Below are 25358 nucleotides of genomic sequence, written 5' to 3' on the forward strand. Positions count from 1 at the left end.
TTCGTCCATAGGTGCAAATTTGAGTGTGAATGGTCGTTTGTCGAATGTATACTGTATGTGCAGTGTATTTAACTGCAGACCGGTCCAATTAAAGAAATAAATGCGCAAATTCGTATATACACACATGCATACATATTTCCTCAAGACAAAATGGAGGGCAAATAGAGCTCTACAGTGCAGTGAAGCAAATAAAATGAGTTACAGTAGCAGATAGTCATAACAATGTAATTACTTTGTAATTACGATACTATAGTACTAGCACTATAGGATGCGGAGAGGGACAAATATGCAAATAGTGTAGAATGACGAACGTCAAACTGATGTTAGAGGGGATCTGTACGTGTGGAAAGCTAAAGTGTCACTCGTGAAATGTTGTGTTTGCTGCCATCTTTCTTTGACTAAACTGCACGAGTGACAAGTGATGTCACTTCTCACAAGTTAATTGTGCTCTTGGTTGAAGCCAGTAAATCCTACAACCCAAACCAATTGTTCTTTACCCCCCTGTATTTGTAACAGCAATATCAAAACCAAGACAGTCTGCACTGACTCGGTGTCATGTGACTGACATGGATTAAATGCGCATGCGCGGGTGGCTGCAGGTGACTGACTTCCTCGTAGAGAAGATTAAGGAAAAGCAGGAGCTTTCAGATGCTCATGGTGACAAACTGGTTAACGAGTCCGACAATAACGGCGGAAGTCATGGCTGGACTGTTGAACGGGTAACGTAGCAGACAAAAAAAAACAACAACACACTGAGGTTTTGTCGTAGCCAAGGGAACAAAAACAAGCCGTACAAACTTGGATTCAAAGATAAACCGTGCATGCATCTTTTCACCATCCATATATTTGTGTTGGCTTGCGAATGTAGTTTCTTTTCTCAACAGGTTCTTTAGTATACCTGTAAAGAAAAATCTCACAGCACACTGCCATACAAATCGCTCACAAAAAGTATATACTCTATACTGAAATAACGATCTTGTCTTCTTTTGTTGGTTGTATGTGACATGCTCTTTACCATTAAGTGCACTCTATGTATGCTTACGTTAATGCCGTGGTAATTCTTGATATAATTGTGTACATTTCAAATTTGGGGGGTTTTCGAAATCCCTGCAGAAGGGCAAGGGGAATGTTGATCTTTTTGGCTCGTGCTTTACCATAGCCAGCGGTGTGCATTCAGGGCCTGCCACGTCTTCTCTGCTCGCCTAAACACGATCAGAAGTGCTGACCTACATTCACAACTTAAACAAAATGATATTCATGTATTTGCAACAGTCTATTACTCAAATTTCATAGCCATTCTCTCACCTGCCCAGTTTCCAGTAGTGTGTATATTAATGTTTTTTTTTTTCCCCAAGCGATCAAATTTCAGATTCACCACCCTTGGCTTTCGTGGAGGCTTTGAGTGACATCTGCGTTTTTCCGTCCTCTGATTGGTTGAGCTAAATTGAGTTGCTCGAGCTCAAGGAAGTTGAATACATATTACATAATACATATTTTAATAGCTGCAGCCGCCCGACTTCGATGCAAAATACTTCGATGCGTACTTGTTTCTGGGGCCCGCCATTTTTTGTTTGTTTGTTTAAGCGATAAGCTAAGCTACATATCGTCGCTGTTGGGCGGAATTCTCATATCTCCAAAATTGCTCCATTTCAGGGGAAAAAAAAAAAAAAAAAAAAAAAGAATGTCGCTTGAGTGACCAAACAACAAGAATGTAACATCCCCAAAGCGTGTTGAATCACAAAGTTAATATGTTAAAAAATGTATGACATTGTCAGTGCTAAAAAGGCTACAATACAGCGCCGGCGCTAGCCGTCCACGTCAGTCTGAGCTCGTGCTGGCCAGACATCAGAATCAGAATCAGAATCATCTTTATTTGCCAAGTATGTCCAAAACACACAAGGAATTTGTCTCCGGCTCGGTTCACACTGCAGGGTATGATGCCCAATTGGGATTTTTTTGTTCAATCTAATCTTTTTATGTTGTCGTTCCCAGGACAAAAACAAATGTGACTTCTCATGTGAACAGAATGCATCCGTGGAGTTATCTTCACGCGCACTGGTCCTTCCACATATTTCGGAGTTCGAATAGTGTTTTCTGCTCCTTCGTCTGCCATTGCTTTTGTCGCGTGTCTGTTTTGTCGAACAAGGGTGAGATTTTACTCCTTTTGATGAGATACACGTCTGATGAGCGCGATTCGAGCGTCCAGAATGCAGTTGCAAAAGCCTTTAATTTGCCAAAAGCAAATGACTGTGGTTAGGTCATCTTCCCAAACTCTTTTTCAAAGGTCTTGTAGGCAATTAATGGCAGAGGTGCTGTTTCCTCACCTGAACGCTCTCTAGTCAGAATCGGGGTATTAGTTCATTTCAGTATGAGTTTTTGACTTCTATGTGTGTGCGTTTCTGTGTCCTTGTGGACAATGCGGCGGGCGGGAGTGATTTATTTCCCGTTCATGTAAAGCGTTTTGAGTAGCATTCTTTTTTTTTTTTTTTTTTTCTTTTTCTGCAGCCGTACGCCGATCACAAGGAGCGCTTCACCAGTGCCCCGCAGGTCATGTGCACCCAGGGCTTTTCCGATGGCAAGCACGAGTGGGCGGTGGGGGTGGGCCCCGAAAGCATGTGGTCGCTGGGGCTGTGTTACAAGAGCATCCCCCGCCGCGGCGACCACAGCCGACTGGGTCACAACTCGATGTCCTGGCGGCTCCAGTGGAAAAGCGGCAAACTGACAGTCTGCAATGCTTCGTCCAATGTAGTCCTGCGTGAAACGAGCAAGCAGCCGCTGAAGATTGAGCTGGCGTTGGATTATGAAGGTGGCACGTTGATGTTCCACAGCATTAATGGCCAAAGGGAGCATCTTTACACGATCAAGACTGAGTTTCAAGAGAGAGATGGTTTGCTTGTGTTGAATAAGCCCTCATACTAAATGAATCTGGGTGTCAATTTATTAAAATTGCGGCCAAATGAACAATACTTGTCGTTTATATCTTATATTCACTAGTTTGACGAAATGCTCATACTCCAAAATATATTTTGGTGTATGAATATCGAGTCATACAAGTTATACTCCATATACCGCGGCTACGATGTGTGTCACAGCAGTGAAGGAAAAACTATTTTTGATGAATTTGCAGCCTTAGCATAACAGCATCACTTATCTTGAGCATTCTTATCACATAGTTTGTTTACAAACGTTATGTTGATGACTGTTTTATATTTATTAATGCAGATTTTTGTTTTATTTTCAAAAAAATTTAAATAGTCGATTGATATATCAGTGCTTTATTTTCATTTTTTCTTCTCGTTTGTAGTGTGAACATGAATTGTGATTTTTGTAGACAAAGAAACCATAGTGATGATATTTTGTGTGTTAAATAATTATAAATAGAACAATGACAAAATAAACCAAGTTAATACACTCGCCTACAATAATTACATAACATAATCAATGTATGACTGTAATTATGTGTGGCTCTGAATTGCCATGGCATTTTCATTTTGTCTTTATTAGGATCTTTACCGGTAAAGCCCATGCTGCCATGTTGAAGTGAAAAAAATGACAAAAATATATATATATTATTTTTTTTTTTATTTCTTTGAACAAAATATTTTCCAGACTGACATTTCGATACACATTTTAAAATTTCAATCCCCATTAAACCTTTATACATCTTACTTTTTTAAAACTTGTGATGATAGTAGATCTTGGCAACCCGATCCCATCTGTCACGCACTCTGTCATTGGGCAGGACACGATCATCATAATAATAAAGTTAGAGGGCAAGTAAGCTGTGTACCTATAAATCGGTATGCTACTAAATCCAGAAAACTGGCCGCCATTTTCTTTCCATTTTGCTGTGGCGGATTTACTTGGATTTAGCACTTCATCAGTATAGCTTGAACCGCTATAACACTGACTTGTCGCAGTAACGTCAGATAGCGCTGTGCTGAGAGTTTTTGAGGGAAATCCATGGAGGAATAGCAAACTTGGAAAGGATTTAGAACGCTCCCAGCATGTTTGAAGTACAAAGTGTGGACGAAATTTGGATTTTATATGAATAATGGAGTATTGGATAAACGCATCACCATATGCAACGATTGTAAAACTGTATGGCATGGGGAAACAGGCGAGGGGGAGGCTAGCACAGCTAGCACAAAGACACGGACGGACAAAGACACAGAAATACGAGACTTCTTCGAGCCAAAACTCACCCAAAACTCGGTGAGACCAAAGGTAATAACAGCCTCAATAACCCGGTTTATTGTAAAATTGTATGATATTTAGTTGTTTCGTTTGATCATTTAACTCGCTCACTGCCAGCCTTTCCAGTTAACATGGATATTTGACTTCTAAAGCCGTCAATGGCAGTGAATGTGTTTTAATAACTATATTATTCAATGTGTTATTAATGCTATCTAGAAAATAATGTGGGCTTGCTACGTATGATGATGTTTACACCCACATGACTCTCTGTGTCAGTCATGTGATTGACAGGTGATCAATCCAAGGTGTACCTTCTTGCCCTAAGACAAAGTCAGTAAATTCCGATACAGCCATGACTCCCCCTGCGATCGGCTGGTGACCAGTCCAGGGTTTACATCCATCCATCCATCCATCCGTCCATTTTCTGTACTGCTTATCCTCACTAGGGTTGCAGGCATGCTGGAGCCCATCCCAGCTATCTACGGGCGAGAGGTGGGGTACACCCTGAACTGGCCAATCGCAGGGCACATAATGGATAAACAAACAACCAGTCACACTCACATTCGCACCTACGGGTAATTTAGAGTCTTCAATTCACCTAACAACATTAGCACGCAAACTCCACGCAGGTAGGGCCGGGATTTGAAACCCGATCCTCAGAACTCTGAGGCAGATGTGTTAACCAGTCGGCACACCGTGCCGCTCAGGGTATGCATATATTCTGCACTTCGCTCAGTGTAATTAAAAAATGAATAAATAAATGAAAAACACAAAAGACAATATTGTTTTGTGATATTAAGAATGTTGTTGCAGCTTCTTTTGGTGTAATTCATTTTGTCAGACAGGTCCTATTGAAATGGTTTTTCGATTGAACAGGTCTGGGTGTAATCAGGCTTGGGTGTGGTCAGTGAAAATAAACACAGCTTTCCAAAATACGTGCGAAGCCACAGTTAATTCATGATTTAACAAGGGGACCAATTAGCTTTGGTAGGTAGCTTTGAATATTGTTAATAAATAAAATCACTAAAACTGGATTTTATGTTCAGTTGGGTTGTCCTTATCTGATATTTACATTAGTTTGATGATCTTAAACATTCAAGTGGGGAAAGTGCAAAAAAAAACAAAACATAAATAAATATTTTAGAGGGGGCAAATAGTTTTTCACAGCATTGTATTTGTTCTTTTTTTCTGCATTGTTCAATATGTACTGTTAGATATGTTTTATTTCCCAGTGCTTTTGGCTCTTTTTAACACCGGTCCATGTCTTGGTTTGTGTAGCATTCACACTTGACCTGAAGTGAACCAGAACACACCAGAGATCTCGAACGGTCTCTGTCAACTTGTTTGCTGTGCACCATTGTTTGCATTCACACTTAATCCAAATGAACAATCACAACAATTACACTAGAATTCCTTTAAACTGAACCAAACCTGACCAAGTGTGATACCATCAGCCATGCGTGATTTTCTCGTTTGACAGTAGAGATCCTTGTCAATATCATGTCCTTCATCTGGTAGCCATTTAGATATCATCACATAAAACTGAAGTTTTCTCTATTTTTATTCGTAAGATTTTCCGCTGACAGTGACTGCTGACAGGCTTTCAGGCAACTCCACAATGAAAACAAGAAGGGTTTCTCCCTGCTGTGTTTACACGCAACATGAGTCATTTGGTACATGGGATTCAACTGTGTGTACTAAAGCACGTTCCCGCATTTACTGTGAGCCCAATTCTGAGAAACACATAAATATTTGCAAGAGTTGCACTATAAAAAGCATTTAACTCATATTACATTATTGGGGAATAACTTTCTCGATCAACAATATTCAAAGATGAAAAACGCATACTGCAACCCAATCAGCAATCAAAATTTGTATATGTAATGTAGCAAATAATCATGAACTTAGAATTTTATGGCTGCAACAGGTTCCAAAAAAGCTGTGACAGGGTCATGTTTACCACTGTGTTACATCACCTTTTCTTTTAACAACATTCAATAAACGTTTGGGAACTGAGGACACTAATTGTAGAAGCTTTGTAGGGGGAATTCTTTCCCATTCTTGCTTGATGTACAGCTTCAGCTGTTCAACAGTCCGGGGTCTCCGTTGTCGTATTTTACGCTTCATAATGCGCCACACATTTTCAATGGGAGACAGGTCTGGACTGCAGGCAGGCCAGTCTAGTAGCCGCACTCTTTTACTACGAAGCCACACTGTTGTAACACGTGCCGAATGTGGTTTGGCATTGTCTTGCTGAAATAAGCAGGGGCGTCCATGAAAAAGACCTTGCTTGGATGGCAGCATATGTTTCTCCAAAACCTGTATATACCTTTCAGCATTAATGGTGCCTTCACAGATGTGTAAGGTACCTATGCCATTGGCACTAACACAGCCGCATACCATCACAGATGCTGGCTTTTGAACTTTGCGTCCATAGCAGCCCGGATGGTTCTTTTCCTCTTTGGCCCGGAGGACACGACGGCCACAATTTCCAAAAACAATTTGAAATGTGGACTCGTCGGACCACAGAACACTTTTCCACTTTGCATCAGCCCATCTTAGATGATCTCGGGCCGAGAAAAACCGGCGGCGTTTCTGGGTGTTGTTGATAAATGGCTTTTGCTTTGCATAGTAGAGTTTCAATTTGCACTTACGGGTGTAGGGCTGAATTGTATTTACTGATGTTGGTTTTCTGAAGTGTTCCTGAGCCCATGTGGTGATATCCTTTACACATTGATGTCGGTTTTTGATGCAGTGCCGCCTGAGGGATCAAAGGTCACGGGCATTCAATGTTGGTTTTCAGCCTTGCCGCTTACGTGCAGTGATTTCTCCAGATTCTTTGAACCTTTTGATGATATTATGGACCGTAGATGATGAAATCCCTATATTTCTTACAATTGTACGTTGAGGAACATTTTCCTTAAACTGTTCGACTATTTTCTCACGCACTTGTTCACAAAAAGGTCAACCTCGCCCCATCTTTACTTGACTGAGCAATTCAGGGAAGCTCCTTTTCTACCCAATCATGGCACCCACCTGTTCTCAATTAGCCTGTTCAGCTGTGGGATGTTCCAAACAGGTGTTTGATGAGCATTCCTCAACTTTCTCCGTCTTTTTTGCCACCTGTCCCAACTTTTCTGGAACGTGTTGCAGCCATAAAATTCCAAGTTAATAATTATTTGCTAAAAACAATCAAGTTTATCAGTTAGGAACATTAAATATCTTGTCTTTGTAGTCTATTCAATGAAATATAGGTTGAGCGTGATTTGCAAATCATTATATTCTGTTTTTATTCATGTTTAACACAACGTCCCAATTTCATTGGAATTGGGATTGTATGATCTACATCCAGGTTATTTTAGTGCACAGAGGAGCCAGAGTGAGTACAATTACTGTTACAAGAACCTTAATCTGTCCTGCATATGTTTACCATAAACAGCCCTCATGGTGCAGTGTATTTCCCGTAGCTCAGGATAGGAATGTTGTTCTTCTTGGTGCGCATGTGCACGTACTACCTATCAAATGACAAAGTAGGGTTAGTGGCATTTTGATTTTCTTGTTGGACTTACATGCAGCCTTGCCTGGAGGTATTAGAACAAAGGAGTCTGTTTTGACCTAAAGGGCGACCTAGGACGAGAAATCAACAATTATTTGAAAAAAACCCGGCTCCACACCTTCCATCATGAGTTATTCTATGCGAGAAGAGCTCAGTTGTCCTATCTGCCTTCAGCTCTACTTGGACCCCGTGGTCCTCCCTTGCGGCCACAACTACTGTCAGGTCTGCATCTTACAGGCCATGGACATCACCGATAAGGTCCTGCAATGCCCGGAGTGTCGCAAGGAATTTCAGGGTATTGATTCCCTACAGAAGAACTTCAAACTCGGTAGCATCATCAACGGCTACTTAGCCACTTCATCAAAATACGACGCTCAGCCGGAGAACCGGCAGAATTCAGTCGACCAGTCTGCGGACGAGGCATCGCAGTCAGGGAATCAGTGTGAAATCCACTGTTCTCCCCTTGTGTATTTTTGCTCCACCGACATGAGCTTGCTGTGCTCCAAGTGTTTCATGGAGGGCCGACACCAGAACCATGATCTTCTCACCTTCAGCGTCGCTGAGGGGGAAATGAGGCATGCCCTGGAGGTCCGCAGCAAGGTAAATCTCTTGGATTCATATTTGGCACATTGTTACGTTTCTGGATCATTTTGTCAAAAATCAAGACGTTTTTTCATCAGCTAAAGTCAGGTTGTTTTTAATTAATTCATTTATTATTCAAAATTATATTAGACCCCTGAATTATTAAGCTTAGTTGTTTGGTATCATGTCAGTGAGCTGCACGTCAGAGACAAATGTTACATGTTACAAGTAACAAAAACAAATAAATAACAGGCAGACCAGTCGTAGTAATAGTAAGTTAGTATTTTATTGAATTAGTAGTAATAGTTATCATGTGAGTTTTCTCCGGGTCCTTCGGCTTCCTCCTACATTCCAAAAATGTATGTTGGGCTCATTGAAGACTCTAAATTGCCCGTAGGTGCGACTGTGAGTGTGAATCATTATTTGACTAATCTATACTGTATGTTCACTGTGTTTGACTGCCGACCAGGTAAACAACCAAATAAATAAATAAATATACATTCCCTGAAGTAAACATACATTAGTAGTAGTAGTATAGTCCAGTGCAGAAAAGAAAATCTTTTAATGTAGCAGGTATTGTAATAACAATATTATTATCTAGTAATTACTACACTACAAAATAGTACTGGCAGTACAGGATGTGGAAAGGGGCAAATATGCAAATACTCTTGAATGACAAACATCATTTCTAATGTTAGAAGGGATTTCTATGCGTGGAAAACTTCAGCGTCACTTGTGAATTTTAGTGCACACTTTTCTGGGAGAGTTACCTGATCAAGAAGGAATGCATGAGCGACAAGTGGAATTTCTCCGTGGAATGTGACTGACACATGGATTAAATGTACGCATGCAGGTGGTTTCCAACAGGCTGCAGATGACTGATTTCCTCGTCGAGAAGGTAAAGGAGCAGCAGGGACTCTCTGAAGCTGTTGGAGACAAACTGGTTAGCCAGGCCATCACAACGGTGGAAGTCATGGCTGGACTGGTGGATGGGTAATGTAGCAGACAAAAAAAAAAAAAACATACACACACTGAAGTTTTGTTGTACCAAGTGAACAGAAACAAGCCATACACACAAAGATACATTATTTGTAGGACATTTTCACAACAGTTGAGTGAAATTGGATCATTACCCACAATACACCTGATGAGCTCTCACGGCACACTAAATGTGTTGCAGCACAGTTGTCGTCGCTGTGTTACAAGCAAGATTCTCTTGCTACTCAAATGGTCATACAGGTTTTTGGTTTGTTGTAATAAATCAGTGTGTGACATGCTCTTTATTTATTACTAAGTTATATGATCATGTACATAAATGCTTTTGTATTTTTTTAATATAATTTAATAATAATGATCATTTTGACTCATGCTTCATGAAAACTAATCATAACTAACCCTAATTTTGTATAGGAAAGGCTGTGACCTTGTCAAATGAATGTCATCAGACTACTGATTTATGGTCCAGCCCAAGTACAATCGTAGACGGAGATAACCTGATTTGTAAATTTCAAGCACTTCAATTAAACTGGGGAAAAAACAAAACTAACTCGTGGGGCGTTGCAAAACATCATAATTATATTAATTACATATCAGCGTTGTATGCTTTCCCATTTAATACCTTTACAACCTATACAGTTATTATTACATTTTGAAGTTGAAGTTAATTAGGGTTGTGTCATGGTCTGTGTTTTGGTTCGGGTTTCCTGTGTTCCATGTTTGTCGTGTGCTCATTAGGTTGTTGTGTCCACCTGCTCTCGGCTACCTTGTGTCGACCAATCAGCTCTCTCCAGCCACTCGTGTCTTGTCCAGGTGTTCCTCGTTGTCTCGTCAATCTGTTTGTATTTAGTTCCCTGGTTTCTTTCAGTTCTTGTCGGTTCATTGTCGTTGTCACGTGACCTTTGCAGTATGTCATTGTCAGGTGTCATTGTCACCAGTTGTCGCTCAGTTATTTCATCAGTCATGTCTTGTTTCTTGTTTTGGGTTTACTCAAGTGTTTCTTTGTTACTTTGTGTTTAGATTTTGGACTCTGTTAATTTAGCATTTAGACTTTTTCATCATCCTTGTTTTTTTTGGAATTAAATATCATTTTTTATATACTCCTGCACTACTGCGTTGCCTCCTTGCTTCCTTGCACTTGGGTCCTCCATGTTTTTGCCTTGCTTACCTCGCCTTCGACCAAACCCCAAACGTGACAGGTTGCTTGCTAAAAAACCTGATATTGCAACTACAAAGCCTGAAAGCTTAACCAATAGATGAAAAAAACAATATAATGATACACCAACAAAATGCAAACTCTTACCTCATGAATTTATCTTCTTTCTAGTGAAAACATCTTACTGTACTTATTTTAAGATACTACTTTTTTGGCAAGACAAAAAGTTGCGAGACTTGTTTTAAGATCACAAAAAATCTTATTGTCAGAATCTTATTCAGTCAGTTTGTAATTATTTTTTTCCCCTCACTTACTTTAGGGACAAATGTCTTGTTTTAATATTTATTTCTATTTGTTTCGAGAATGTAATTTTTCCCCCCATTGTATAACGCTTTTTTTTTTTTTTTTTAGCTTGAGTTGAATTTGTTTTTGGCAATAATGCCATTTAGATCACGTCATGTGTTATCAGGACGATTATTTTCACTTTGTGCCTTCAAACTTGAACAGCAAGACTAACCAGTAACTGTTACATATAAAAATGTGTGTATCAGTCATTTCGTTGTCACATGTCGCTCGTCTGCATTTCATTCTGTTGATATAACATTTGTTATTTTCTACTGTGATGCTTGTCAGCATTCTAGAAGTGCCCGCTACCAAGTCACAACGAAATTATAGTTTTCTGATGTATTATTATCATTATTATTATTATTATTACTACTACTACTACACTGCAAAAATATAATATAAATATTGTTCTTATTGCTAGTCAAAACTAATTAAAATAAGACTCATCACGTAAATAGTAACTTGTTTTTAGATGGCTTTCACTTGTTTCAAGCTAATCTTTACTTGAAATAAGGAGCAGAAATATTGCCAGCGGTGTAAGAAAAAAAACTGAATCCATTGGCAACTTTTTTTTGGTACTTATTTCAAGTAATCATTAGCTTGTAACAAGTGAAAATTGTTTAAATACAATTAACTTTTTGGGGTGATGAGTCTCTTTTTAAGTGTAATTGGATTCGTTTTCAGACTTTTGACTAGAAATATTTTTTTTTGTTTTTCAGTCTATTATCCATCCATTCATTTTCCATACCGCTTATCCTCACTGGGGTCGGGGGTGTGCTGGAGTCTGTCCCAGCTGACACCCTGAACTGGTCGCCAGCCAATCGCAGAGCACATATAAACAAACAACAATTCGCACTCACATTCAGAGTCGGGCAATTTAGAGTCTTCAATTAACCTACCATGCATGTTTTGGGGATGTGGGAGGAAACCGGAGTACCCAGACAAAACCCACGCAGGCACGGGGAGAACATGCAAACTCCACACAGGCGGACTTGGGATTTGAACCCGGGTCCTAACTAACTAACTACCTAACTAGCTAACTAAGAAATCACCTCCAGGTCTCGTACTTGGCTAATGTGGTTGCCATCCTGTGCAACTACAACCCCAATTCCAATGAAGTTGGGACGTTGTGTTAAACATAAATAAAAACAGAATACAATGATTTTCAAATCATGTTCAACCTATATTTAATTGAATACACGACAAAGACAAGATATTTAATGTTCAAACTGATGAACGTTATTATTTTCAGAAAATAATCATTAACTTTGAATTTTATGGCTGAAACATGTTCCAAAAAGCTGGGACAGGTGGCAAAAAAGACTGAGAAAGTTGAGGAATGTTCATCAAACACCTGTTTGGAAAATCCCACAGGTGAACAGGCTAATTGGGAACAGGTGGGTGCCATGATTGGGTAGAAAAGGAGCTTCCCTGAATTGCTCAGTCAATCACAAGCAAAGATGGGGCGAGCTTCACCTCTTTGTGAACAAGTGCGTGAGAAAATAGTTTAAGGACAATGTTCCTCAACGTACAATTGCAAGGAATTTAGGGATTTCCTAATCTACAGTCCATAATATCATCAAAAGGTTCAGAGAATCTGGAGAAATCACTGCATGTGAGCGGCAAGGCCGAAAACCAACATTGAATGCCCGTGTTTTCGATCTCTCAGGCGGCACTGCATCAAAAACCGACATCAATATTTAAAGGATATCACCACATGGGCTCAGGCTTCTCTGGGCCTGAGCTCATCTAAGATGGACGTTGTGTCCTCCGGGCCAAAGAAGAAAAGAACCATCCGGTCTGTTATGGACGCAAAGTTCAAAAGCCAGCATCTGTGATGGTATGGGGCTGTGTTAGTGCCAATGGCATGGGTAACTTACACATCTGTGAAGGCACCATTAATGCTGAAAGGTACATACAGGTTTTGGAGAAACATATGCTGCCATCCAAGCAACGTGTTTTTCACGGACGCCCCTGCTTATTTCAGCAAGACAATGCCAAACCACATTCGGCACGTGTTATAACAGCGTGGCTTTGTAGTATAAGAGTGCGGGTACTAGACTGGCCTGCCCGCAGTCCAGACCTGTCTCCCATTGAAAACATGTGGCGCATTATGCAGCGTAAAATACGACAACCGAGACCCCGGACTGTTGAACAGCTGAAGCTGCACATCCAGCAAGAATGGGAAAGAATTCCACCTACAAAGCTTCAACAATTAATGTCCTCAGTTCCCAAACGTTTATTGAATGTTGTTAAAAGAAAAGGTGACGTAAGACCGTGGTAAACATGACCCTGTCCCAGCTTTTTTGGAACGTGTTGCAGCCATAACATTCGAAGTTAATGATTATTTGCTAAAACCAATCAAGTTTATCAGATTGAACATTAAATACCTTGTCTTCGTAGTGTATTCCATTAAATATAGGTTGAACATGATTTGCAAATCATTGTATTCTGTTTTTTTTATTTAACACAACGTCCCAACTTCATTGGAATTGAACAACTATTACTGCACTATTCCAGTATTCAGAAACGTGTTCCTTGGCCGGCACTCAATTTTTCCTTATTTGGGTGGTGTGCTCAGGTACCGTGAGAGATTGCATGAGCTCCTGGAGGCGGAGAAAGGCCAGCGTAGAAACAGCTGGCAGTTTGGTGTGGGCGCACTGGAGGAGAAACAGCAGCTGCTAGCGGAGGCCCAGCAAAGTGCAACCGAGGCCCTCAACTTGACAGACTCATGCAGCTTCATAAACCGGTCTGCTATTATTAATATTGTGTTTTTGTAACAATACATATTCATAGCTACATTCGCCAGATAAAGAAGTCTTGCCAGATGTCTGCATGACGAACTCGGGGTTGAAGCACAACGGGATACTTTTCTTTAAAAACAGAAACTCCTGTATTGCCTTCGATGAAACAAGAACGCTCTAACAAGCATTTTGTTTTTTGACCCATTCTCTGTAGGTTTAAGTTAATAGAGGAGAAGCTGAAGATGGCTGCCACAGTCACCATTCCGTGCAACATCCCCGCAACGGCTCCCCTCAACACCAAGCAACTGCAGGAAGGCCTCAGGACCAAGGCCTTCCGAGCCGAAATGAACCGCCTCGCTGAGTTCCTTTGCATCCTCTTCAATCCCCTGGAGCTCACCTTCAACGTGTGCACGGCCCACCCCAACCTGCAACTGAGCACCGACCTGCACACGGCCAAGTACAGCGGCAGCAAGCAGACGTACGCCGATCACAAGGAGCGCTTCACCAGTGCCCCGCAGGTCATGTGCACCCAGGGCTTTTCCAGTGGCGAGCACGTGTGGGCGGTGGAGGTGGGCCCCGATAGCATGTGGTCGCTGGGGGTGTGTTACAAGAGTATCCCCCGCCGCGGCGACCACAGCCGACTGGGTCACAACCCGGTGTCCTGGCGGCTCCAGTGGAAAAGCGGCAAACTGACAGTGTGTAAGGCGTCGTCCAACGTAGTCCTGCGTGAAATGAGCAAGCAGCCGCTGAAGATCGAGGTGGCGCTGGACTATGAGGGCGGCACGTTGATGTTCCACAGCATTAATGGCCAAAGGGAGCATCTTTACACAATCAAGACTGAGTTTAAAGAGATGGTTTACCCAGCTTTCAGCATCCACTCCAGCACGCCAGACTCATGGATCACACTCCAGTGTGGCTTGTGAGCATATATGAGTTTGCTTTGATAAGCCCTTGAACAGAACAAATCTGGTCGGTCAATTTATTAAAATTGCTCCCAGATAAACAATACTTGGAATGTGAATTGTATATTGACTAATTTGACTCAATACTCATAACGCAGCTACTCTATGTTCCACAGCAGCGAAAGAAATAAAATGATTCATTTGCTCCACTCAAATTGAGCATTCTAATCAGATAGTAGTTTGTTTACAAAGGCATTATTCAGTAACGTTAATGACTGTTTAGTAATCTTGATTAATGCCGATACAGATTAAAAAAAAATGTAAATTGCTGATTGATACCACGCAGGAAATCAGTGATCTGTTTATTTTGTTTTTTTCCTTCTACATTGAAGTGTGAACGTGAATTGTGATTTTTGTATCCAAATAAATTATAGTGATGATATTTGTGTCTTTAGTATCACTACTAATTACACAAGAAACCAAGGTTATACGCTCTCCTACAATAACTACATCACATACTTAATTAATTACTGTCATAATGTGAGTGTGATTTGTCATAGTTTCATGCGTGTTACTATGACTTTAAGAGAACTTTTCTGGTAAAGTCCAGGCTGCCATGTTGGAGTGTAAAAATGAGGCAATATTTTTTTAACATTTCTTTTTAGGTACACTAAAAATGAAATTCCGTGATATTTGGATACATATTTATATATTTTAAAGCCTACTCTACCTTTATACGTCTTACTTTTTGTGCGTGTATAAACTTGTATAAGGGGGATGATAGTAGATTCTGGCAACCCGATCCCATCTGTCGTTGGGCAGGACGCGTTCCACATAATAAAGTTAGAAAGGCAAGAAAGCTGTTACTGTACATAATAAATATAGAATACGTACAAACGCTATTTGCGACATGGGCTCCGGAGAAAGTACGACGAGGAAAGTGTCTTTTGGTGTGGACGACGACGACAGAGTCAGGATTCTTCGCGGAGTCAAGGTGATGCTAATCAAGCTAGCGTTTGTTTGCCGATACGCTATGCTAGCTTTATAGTCGAGTCGCCTTGTCGCTTTTTTTCAGCCGCTCTGTTGCTAATGCACTTGTTTCATATGAGTTCGCGAGGTGAACTGAGTGTCCAACTAACGATGATGTTGATGCTAAAGGGAAGATAAATAGACGAGTCGCAGCTTTTACGTACCCGAGAAGCCAGAGCGCCCTCGGGATAAGCAGCAATTTGGAGTATTGCCTGTTTTTTTTAAAATTTGTTATTATTAATACCGGATGAGACTTTTATTTCACAGTATATTTATGCTCTTCTGATGAATTCGGCTCAGTTTCCATTTCGCATTAAAGCTAAAAACCCCCGTTTCAATGTATTATTAGAATAAATACTAGCTAGCAGCAATGTTATTTTTTTTTTTTATACTTTAGTGTTACCTTTTAAATTAAACACCCATTCGTGTTTTATGCTATTTCTTCTTTTTGTTTTATTTTATTACATCCAGGGTTGACATAAATGGCTATAAAAGGAACGCAGTTTATTTCTGGTGTTGGCTTCTGACAGCGGTGCCTTAATTCCCTTGCAGTGAAGTGTCGGAATTTTGTCAACACCATTGCACATGAGGTGGCTTTGTTGCAGCTTATACACAGTGCTAGGAGTATTCAAACTTAAGTTTAATGACGTGTGCAACTGATTGTATAATCACATCAAATGAAGTACAAGACGTTAGAAGCATATAAAACTGTTCTATATGCATACTGATTTTGGTTTAATGGTGGACTAGTGGTTGGCGCCAACGTTTATTCACTACCGTTACAGTTCATGTTAAATTCATTCAGAAAATGGATGGATGGATGGATGGATGATTTACAACCTCACTTCCAATGAAGTTGGGATGTTGTGTTAAACATAAATAAAAACAGAATACAATAAAAATACTCTTGTCATTCTTTCACCATGAAATTTGATGAATTTTCCTAAAGTGACCAACAAGACCCAAACTAGTGAAAATACACAAAAAATAAAAAGATATTTTAAAATGTCCTTCTTTTGTACAAGTGCTACAAAGTTTGTGTCCCTTAAGGCTGTTCTCAGTCAAATTTGACCCGCGTCTACTAAAAGTGTGTTAAAATAAAGAAAATGGTAATGATGGAACCTTGAAACTGATACTGTACATGTCGTCATGCTTTTTTAAAATTTTTTATTTTTTTTTCACGTCACTGATATAGGCCTATATATGGTGTTTGTATATATATATATATATATATATATATATGGGTATGGAAAGTATTCAGACCCCCTTAAAATGTTCACTCTTTTTTACATTGCAGCCATTTGCTAAAATCATTTAAGTTAACCCCCCCCCCCCACATTAATGTACACAGCACCCCATATTGACAGAAAAAAAAAAAATTGTTGAGATTTTTGCAGATTTATTAAAAAAGAAAAACTGAAATATCACACTATTCAGTATTCGGACATATTGACAGAAAAAAAAAATAATTGTTGAGATTTTTGCAGATTTATTAAAAAAGAAAAACTGAAATATCACACTATTCAGTATTCAGACCCTTTGCTCAGTATTTAGTAGAAGCACCCTTTTGAGCTTATATAGCCATGAGTCTTTTTAGGAATGATGCAACAAGTTTTTCACACCTGGATTTGGGGATCCTCTGCCATTCCTCCTTGCAGATCCACTCCAGTTCTGTCAGGTTGTATGCTGAATGTTGGTGGACAGCAATTTTCAGGTCTCTACAGAGATGCTCAATTGGGTTTAAGGCAGGGCTCTGGGTGGGCCATTCAAGAACAGTCTCGGAGTTGTTCTGAAGCCACTCCTTTGTTATTTTAGATGTGTGCTTAGGGTCATTGCCTTGTTTGAAGGTGAACCTTCGGCCCAGTTGGCCGCATTTATCTTTCCTTCGATTGCAAACAGTCGTCCTGGCCCTGCAGCTGAGAAAGACCCCCACAGCATGATGCTGCCACCACTTATATATATTGTTTATATTACAAAAGGTGGCATTTGTACAGGGGTTGTAGACTTTTTATATTCACTGTGTTGGGTTAATTGAAGACTCTAAATTGTCAATACGGGTGAATGTGAGTGTAAATGGTTGTTATATCTGACGTGGGACTGGCTGGCAACCAGTGCAGGGTGTACCTTGCCTCTTAGCCAAATTAAGCCGGGATAGGCTCCTGCCTACCCTCGACCCAAATGAGGACAGGCGCTTTTGAAAATGGATGAGACTTGTCGGACACATCAGGGGACTCGTCTACAGCCAAGGCAAGAGAGAATGCCTGACGGATGGTTTCATCTAGATCACACCTTGGCAAAGTATGGCCCTTCCACAGTTTCTCACTGGCCCTAGCAAAGTCTTCATGAAGTAACATTTTAATTTGTAATGTATATGTATTTTGTATTATAAATGTGCTTTGATTTTGAAAGGGATTTACCCCGATAAGGATTTGGGAGTCCCAAATAGTAGTGGCCAATATGAGTTAGTGATAGGTACTCACACTTTTAAAATATAGAAAAATTGATAGACGCTTTTGACATCATTTTTGTGTCGATTAAACAATCATAAATGGTGAATGTCTGTACAGTGAACTCTTGCAAATATGCGGTTCGACATTTGCTAATTCGCCTATTTGCTGATTCTTGTGTTTTTCTTTTTGGGAACCGATCTGCTATTATTCCTTGAAAAAGTCACCTATTCATCATGTCTCATCTAAAAATAAGTGAGTTTTTTAGCAAATTGGTAAAAAAAAAAAAAATAATAATAATAATTTGATAATTTGTGAATGCCAAATCGTGACAATGTGAGGTGTTCACTGTATATCATGAAATTAATGTGGAACAAAATTGATGTCAGCATGTCGGCCTGGCCTTTAGCAACCATTCCAATTTGCAACATGGCCCTTTAGGAACCTCTAAATCTGAAAACCATTTATTCTGTTCCACTCTTGCTTTGCTCTGATTGGAATCAATTCGAGGATCAAACTGTCAGCATGTTAAAAACTGTACAGGTGATGTTTTAAGTTGTTACACCTATTAACTGTCGTACAGCGCAAAAAATAAGTCAACCATTTATAGCTGCGTGTTGCTCATCGCAAAAAAAACCTTTTGCTCTTTGAGCTGTTTTTTTTTTTATTATTAAACTTGCGTTCCGCACTTTGGTCTAGCTTTCAGAAGATGTTCTCCAGAGGATGAGGGGCGTGGCCAACATTCCTCCACAGCGTACACAGAGAGACACAGGTAATGTTGCACCCCACTGTGCGTCTGGGTGATTTGTAAACACGCTAACATTTTAACTGTTTGACAATTTACAAATGAGTTCTCCCGGCCCATATGTCTCTTGTAAGATAGTGCGGCACCACCTCAGCGCTCTCACAGTCTTTTCCCATGTTGAGTTGAACAGGTGAGGCAAGGTCACCACGGAAAAATATTTGCGGTTTGGAAGGCACATACCTCGGGTCAAAAGTTTCCAACTTGTCCGTAATCACTGCTTTTGTACTACCGGTATATCATCTGAAAAGGACCTTGTGATGGACCTTGACCCTGTGATTGCGTTCCACACTGACTGTGCCATATTGTTTAGTGCAAGTAGTGTGTGAGCGGGGGACATGCTTGGAATTACAGAAGCCACAAATAAAAAAAATCTATTAAAAAAATATGCTTAACGCGAAGGTGATGTTGCTCTTTCCATCCTGTTCCATTGTTTGCATTTTTGTATTACATTGTATATTCAGAGTGATACCATTAGTAAATCATTGATTACACGAAAATAATGTTTTTTTCAGCCGTCAACCTTCGATTTGCTATCAACTCTCTTTTTAATTCAGGTGCCTCTTTAAGGGCCAGCTCCAGCAGCCAACCCCAGCAGAACCCGCAGCACCGGGCCCAGTCAAGCACGCAGTCCAACACTAACAAAACAACTGCTCAAGTCAAGAAAGAACAGCAGAAGTTAGTATCAATTATTCATATCCATTATCCCTTACTGTTGTTTTTGGCAGCTCTTAATTTCAGGTTGATGCCATTTAGTGGCTGGCGTGTCTGTTTTTCAAATCTCTTATCTTTTTTTTTTTTTTACATGCCTAGACTTATTTATAGTTAGAGGAATGAAACATACATTTTGTCACAGTGCAAAGGTTTCCAGTCCGATTACTAGTGAGTCTCAGTTCCCTCATCCAAAAAGCTATAAATTAGTATGATTTTGTTATTGGATCTTGAATATTCTAAATATGTTCTCTAATCTAAAGACCTGAATAAAAGTATGACCTATATTAGAAGATTAACTCTCTTTGACATCTCAAAGGAAAAAAAGAAATATTGTTGCTATTTTCTTTTTCTCCTTATGCACTAGTGAGGCTCAAATGTTTTATTGTTTCTTGACTTTGTGATAAGAGTACTAAATATTTAAAAAATGTTTGGCTTTGAAATGCTGTCACGTACACAATCTGCCATGTGGTCTATGCTGCCCTCTTGAGGAAGCCAATGTTGGAGGCGTTGTATTTTGCAGCAGGAAGGCACTGGCAATCAGACTTTATAGGGGGCCAGCGGGCAATGAAAGCATGATTATGCATGTCTTTTTTCCAGGACTGATCGCCAGCATAGCATACTGAGGGAGGAGTTGGACCAGAAAAGAGAGGCAGAGAAAGGGAAGGAGGAGATGATTAAGGCAATTAGTCGGGACAGACAACAGACACGCCAGGAGGCTGAGAAGGCCAAACAGTTGGTATATAAGCACACACACACGGACAATTGCACACACAACACACACACAGTTATTTTATGATTGTGGCCCTAACTGAAGTCATCAAAATGTATCCCTTAACTGAATTGGGGGGAAAAAATGGAGTGCATTGTATTTGGTCGTTGTAAAACCACCAGGGCTCACTATGGACCAAAGAACTGCAACAGTCACCTGTTTAGAAATAAGTCCGACATTGAAAGAAAAAAAAAAAGTCACTGATTGTGTAGTGGTGCATTGCATTTTAGCACTTTGATTTTTGAAAAAACAGCTTGCGCATAAAAAAATTCCGTCAATCCCAGCAACCACCAAGCCTGGTAAAATCATCAAGGCGCATCTCAATACATTTGAATATCGTGGAAAACAACATTTCTTTCAGTAATTCAATTACAAAAAGTGAAACTCCTGTATTTTCTGCTGATCCACTACACACAGAGTGACATATTGTTTTTAAAACATATAATCATGATGATTATAGCTTCAAATTCACCATGTCAAGAAATTAGCGCACTATTATTCATATATATATATATATATATATATATATATATATATATATAAAGACTTCATTTCATTTAATTATTTCCTTCTCATTTCATGTAAAAAAAAAAAATCCTAGCTAAAAGCATATTAATCCCATTACTACTGTAAATACTATGGTGACAGTCTGCAATGCCCCCTGTGCAATATAACTATTATGGAATTTGAGTTGTTTATGTTTGAAAGCTACGGCCATCTTTGGCAATATCTTATTGGGGATGGATAACACCATGAAATGATGTTCATGCGGTTTAGTTTGTATTATTTATTGATTACTGATAGATTTGGTATAAATTTGTATTTTTTAATAGTCAATTTATTCATGTTAGTGGCATGTAGAACTGATGTGGTCCTGGAATTGATTTCTTTTCAATCTCCTTTTTGGAGATTTTGACACTTGCCCAAGGTGACGCTCTGGGTTACATTTTGTAATTCCGTTTAAATCCCCTTTCTGCCTCCTTCCCCTCTTTTCATCATTTCCACCCATCTTCCCTCCTTGCATCGGCAACCTGCTTCACAGTTTCTGCTCTTTCCTTGCATTCTGCTGTAGTTCACTCCCACCTTCCCCTTTACTGTATTCGCTTCCAGTCTTTAACCCTTTCCATCCCAACCGATCGCCGCGTGCCTCCTGCTCTGGAGACTGCATTATCAGCGCCAGTGCAAGTGGTAAATTGCACCCGAGAGTTTCCTGGAGTCAGAGATAGGAGTGGTGTGGCGGTGGTTTGGTTGGAAGGAGAAACGAGACCTTGTTTTACACGCCAGCTGTGGCCTATTTCATGTGACTCTTCTCCTCTCGCACCTGCTTCCCTCCCTTTGATAAGGCATGCTGTAGTGGATGCCTTATCTTCACTCCAGCATTCTCCCGCTGTTAATAGAAAGTCACTAGAGGGACATAGCGAGCACAACAACTGGTCCAACAAGACTGGACGTGCTGATGCCAAAGGCGCCTTGTAATTACTCTCTCCTGTGCTATGAATACTTATATGCACATGCAATTCAAGTGTGTGCCAGCTTTGCGCTCACTCACTTGGAACTCAAATTAGATTATTTTCCTATTATCGCGTCAAGAGACCGTAGTGGCTCAGCATTCACACGCTGTGAATGCTCAAGCAGGTAAAGGTGCATTGCTTTTACCTTTTTAATTGCTTTTTTTAATGTGTGATTATTTTAACATAATGGTCAATTATGAACGCATCGACATGCCTTATTGTTGTTTAATAATATTTAGGACAGGGGTAGATGCACTGTATGTGATTCAACAATGGTTTTTAGTTCATCATAATTAAGCTTGGCTGTCACGTGACGAATTAAAGATTAATTCCAGTTCCTACAAGCCCAGGAGATTGTTTTAAATTTATTGTTGTTGTTTTTTTAAATATATATATTTATATCTGAATTATGTAAAGATCCACTATATTTTGGTTTCAATGCTGAAGTAATAATTGATAAATGATCAATTGATATTTAGGAATTCTATCGATTTGTATGGGTTTAACTGTTAATTGTACATTGTCATTACTTTGTCAAACCTATCCTTGCATATCGCTGGTATTGGGGGGGGGGGGAAACCTCGCATCGAATCACTTTTCAGGAAACCCCAAAAAAGGCATGTTTGTTGAGCCATTCACATTGCATTGTCAAAGAGAGCATACCATTTTCAACACTTTACACATTGACATACCCACGTGGGGACTGACCAACAGTGTCGATTTGTGGAAAAATATTAAAATGACCAAATTTTGTCATAGGCGACTTCGGTCGACGCCAGCAATATACATGCTTGAATTCTGTCTTTAAAATGTATGCAATTACTCACTGACAAATTTAAGAACACAAAATTCCTGCCTCACCAAAATGTAATGGGCTCCTCCGTGTTCCATGCCCCCATTAAGTCATTTTAGTTTTTAATCCTGCTCACAACTGAAGAAGAAAAAATGTTAGGCATAGGTAATTCCTACATCTTTTTGTCCTGATTCACAAAGAAGAAATGAGAAGCAACACTTTTTATTTTATTTTTTTAAAAACAAGCTACACAATAATGACTCACTTTTTGTTCACGTAGTGTTTTAGGCAGGGAAATGATAACCTTGTTCTTCAGCACTCAGACATGGCTGCTGTAATTCGTCATGAAAAAGATTCAAAACTGCAGGGAATCCATTGGCTCGCGAGTCCTAACGCCTTAACCTCTCGGCCACCTTGACTACAATATTTATTTAATTGTAAGTGGACTGTGGTTGTGTCCTGCAGAATTTGAAGTCAACGGTTTCCTGTATTAACTCTAAACTCCTGTCATCTGCTAACTAGATAAAAAATATTTTCAAATGTTGCACATTCATTTTCAGGATTTTAGCTGAAGAACATACATATACTGTAACTAACTACATGAAAGTATTTGCAAATGTTGCACATTCATTTGCAGAATTTCAGCTGAAGAACATACATATACTGTAGGAGCTGCATTATTAGATTAAAATGTTTGCGATGCATCACCTCTTGTTGTTTTTACTTTGAATGTGAAATCACAGTAAAAAAAAAAAGAAATCCAACAATTTCTTTACAATTAACTTGGTCAAAGTAAAGTTCAAAGAATGAATATGGGGTGTCCCGATCTGATCTTTGAGATCGGAAATCGGTCCGATGTCTGCCAGAAAACAAGGATCGGCTCGGACTGGATCTAAGATGTATCCGATTTTACCACGCTTATACAAGCAGTCCATTCCACTTCTATCCAGCAGCGCTGGGATGGCATGCAGGGCTCACGTGATCACAAAAACAGATTCCATTATAGTAGCAAGGAGTAAGAGTGAATGTTGCTTGCTTAAAGTCGTTTATTGACAATCCAGTTGAAGTTCACATCGACCAGACATAACAAAATGACACCTATTGAATGTTCACATATATCAAAGGATTTGTGTCTTTCTTCGTTTTTGTTGACAAAAATCGCTAACACAATGAATGAAAAACACCATTGACGAGCTAGCGAAAGTTAGCATTGCACTTGGGCCACTTATAGCTCTTAAAGTAATGAGTGTTGGTCCACACACACTGTATAAACACATACAAACAGATAATCTAACAATACTCTCAGGCATATATTCTTGAAACTGTGAAAAACGAGCTTCAATAACCAGAGGTGCGTAGAGTAGCCAAATATTATACTCAAGTAAGAGTACTGTTACTTTAGAATAATATGACTCAAGTAAAACTAAAAAGTAGTCCTCCAAATATTTACTTGCGTAAGAAAGTACTTTGTCAAAAAAGAGTAACTCGTGAGTAACCTCTGATTAAAAAAAAAAAAATAAAAAATCAGAGAATGAACATCAAATAAAATAAAAGAATAATGAGAATCCATACACAACTGCTACCATTTCAATTTTAAACTGCCCAAAAACCAACAACACATGCATTCTGCCCCACAGAAACATTATTCACTTAAATGACTTCATGAAGAAGCTGTTTCCTGACCAGACTTATTGACAGTGTGTGTTTGTGTGTGCGTACCTGCGCGTGTGTGTGCGAGAGAAACATTTGTACCTTACCGCAAGGTGTTTTCTCAAGTTAGAAGTGGGCTGAAATAACATCCACGTTTGGGCAGTCACAATTTAAGACTACGCCACATGAGTGTTTTTCAGAGTCTGTAAACACTCGCACGGCTGTCACTTTGATTGGCCCACGAAGGGGTTGTGTGCGGTCATGTGACGGCCTTGTGTTGTCTGATCGGTAAATTGGAGACAACTGACGCTGGTGATCACGTCGTATTGGGCGCAGTGGCGCCCTATGCGGACGTCGAAAATGACGTCTAAAAATAGATCGCGCACGCAATATTTGATAAATAAAAGTAGTAATTATAATGGAGGTAAAGTACTGATTCTTCTTTAATTAATTACTCAAGTAAAAGTAAAAAGTATGGTTCGTTGAAAGTAATCTCAGTACAATTTATCCAAAATGTTACATGAGTAAATGTAGCACGTTACTACCCGCCTCTGATAATAACAATATTTGATCGTGACTTCTTCTGCTTTCTTTTTTACTGAAAGTGTGTATCTATCTCATTGCGTGCAACACACTGCCCATCACAAGTCAAGATGTGCACAGCAGTTCCTTAACCATTGGTTCATAATAAATGGGTTGGATCGGGACCTATACTGTATCCCACCATCGAAATGGGAAACAGAGTAACCAAAAGTAAACCAAATTAATCACTGTTTTTGCTTATAAACTGGTGAACTCGCCACTTCCTTGTAGGTGACACTAGATGGCAACAAAGCCATCCCTGACAGAGTAAAAGTTTTGTCAGTGACTGATGCCGCAGTGGTTTTTGTACTGTCGCCTCATGGCAAAAAAGGTTCATGTCTTTCAGTGTGGAGTTTGTAGTTTCCCATTACGCTGATGTGGGCTCTATCTGGATATTTACTCCCACAGTTTGAAAACATGCATGTTTGGTTTATTTGTCTGTAGGACTGAATGGTTAATAGTCTCTATGTGTCAGCCCTTCGACTATCTATCTATAATTCTCGCACATTGTCAGTGAGGACAGACCCTCCCCAACCGCCCCAGACACACACACACAAGACACACACAATTGACCCTGAGCAGG

The 25358-nt window shown here is 39.8% G+C and overlaps 3 protein-coding genes across 4 annotated transcripts in view; all 3 read left to right on the top strand.

The window, feature by feature from the left end:
* The first annotated feature begins 427 nt into the window (after positions 1 to 427).
* LOC133475465 (E3 ubiquitin-protein ligase TRIM39-like) lies at positions 428 to 3345 on the top strand. Its single transcript, XM_061768343.1, has 2 exons — positions 428 to 719; positions 2506 to 3345. The coding sequence occupies exons 1-2, from the start codon at positions 576 to 578 to the stop codon at positions 2917 to 2919; spliced, it is 558 nt and encodes a 185-aa protein (XP_061624327.1). The 5' UTR covers positions 428 to 575; the 3' UTR covers positions 2920 to 3345.
* Positions 3346 to 7733: 4388 nt separating this feature from the next.
* LOC133475449 (E3 ubiquitin-protein ligase TRIM39-like) lies at positions 7734 to 14920 on the top strand. The gene is made up of 4 exons (XM_061768315.1): positions 7734 to 8353; positions 9189 to 9328; positions 13414 to 13581; positions 13791 to 14920. Exons 1-4 carry the CDS (start codon positions 7880 to 7882, stop codon positions 14497 to 14499), a joined length of 1491 nt encoding a protein of 496 aa, XP_061624299.1. The 5' UTR covers positions 7734 to 7879; the 3' UTR covers positions 14500 to 14920.
* Positions 14921 to 15075: 155 nt separating this feature from the next.
* Positions 15076 to 25358, top strand: part of chchd6a (coiled-coil-helix-coiled-coil-helix domain containing 6a) — a 38756-nt gene continuing 28473 nt past the window's right edge. Inside the window, exons 1-4 of one of the 2 annotated variants that reach the window (XM_061768329.1) lie at positions 15076 to 15472; positions 18654 to 18726; positions 19314 to 19434; positions 20068 to 20206. In XM_061768329.1, coding sequence (XP_061624313.1) covers positions 15389 to 15472; positions 18654 to 18726; positions 19314 to 19434; positions 20068 to 20206 — 417 coding nt within the window. In that variant the 5' untranslated portion in view covers positions 15076 to 15388. Of the gene's footprint in view, positions 15473 to 17092; positions 17806 to 18653; positions 18727 to 19313; positions 19435 to 20067; positions 20207 to 25358 lie in introns of those variants that run through there. The other variant, XM_061768334.1, reaches the window with a different exon arrangement.

This window comes from Phyllopteryx taeniolatus, chromosome 1 (assembly GCF_024500385.1).
Source record: "Phyllopteryx taeniolatus isolate TA_2022b chromosome 1, UOR_Ptae_1.2, whole genome shotgun sequence".
Lineage (NCBI taxonomy): Eukaryota > Metazoa > Chordata > Actinopteri > Syngnathiformes > Syngnathidae > Phyllopteryx > Phyllopteryx taeniolatus.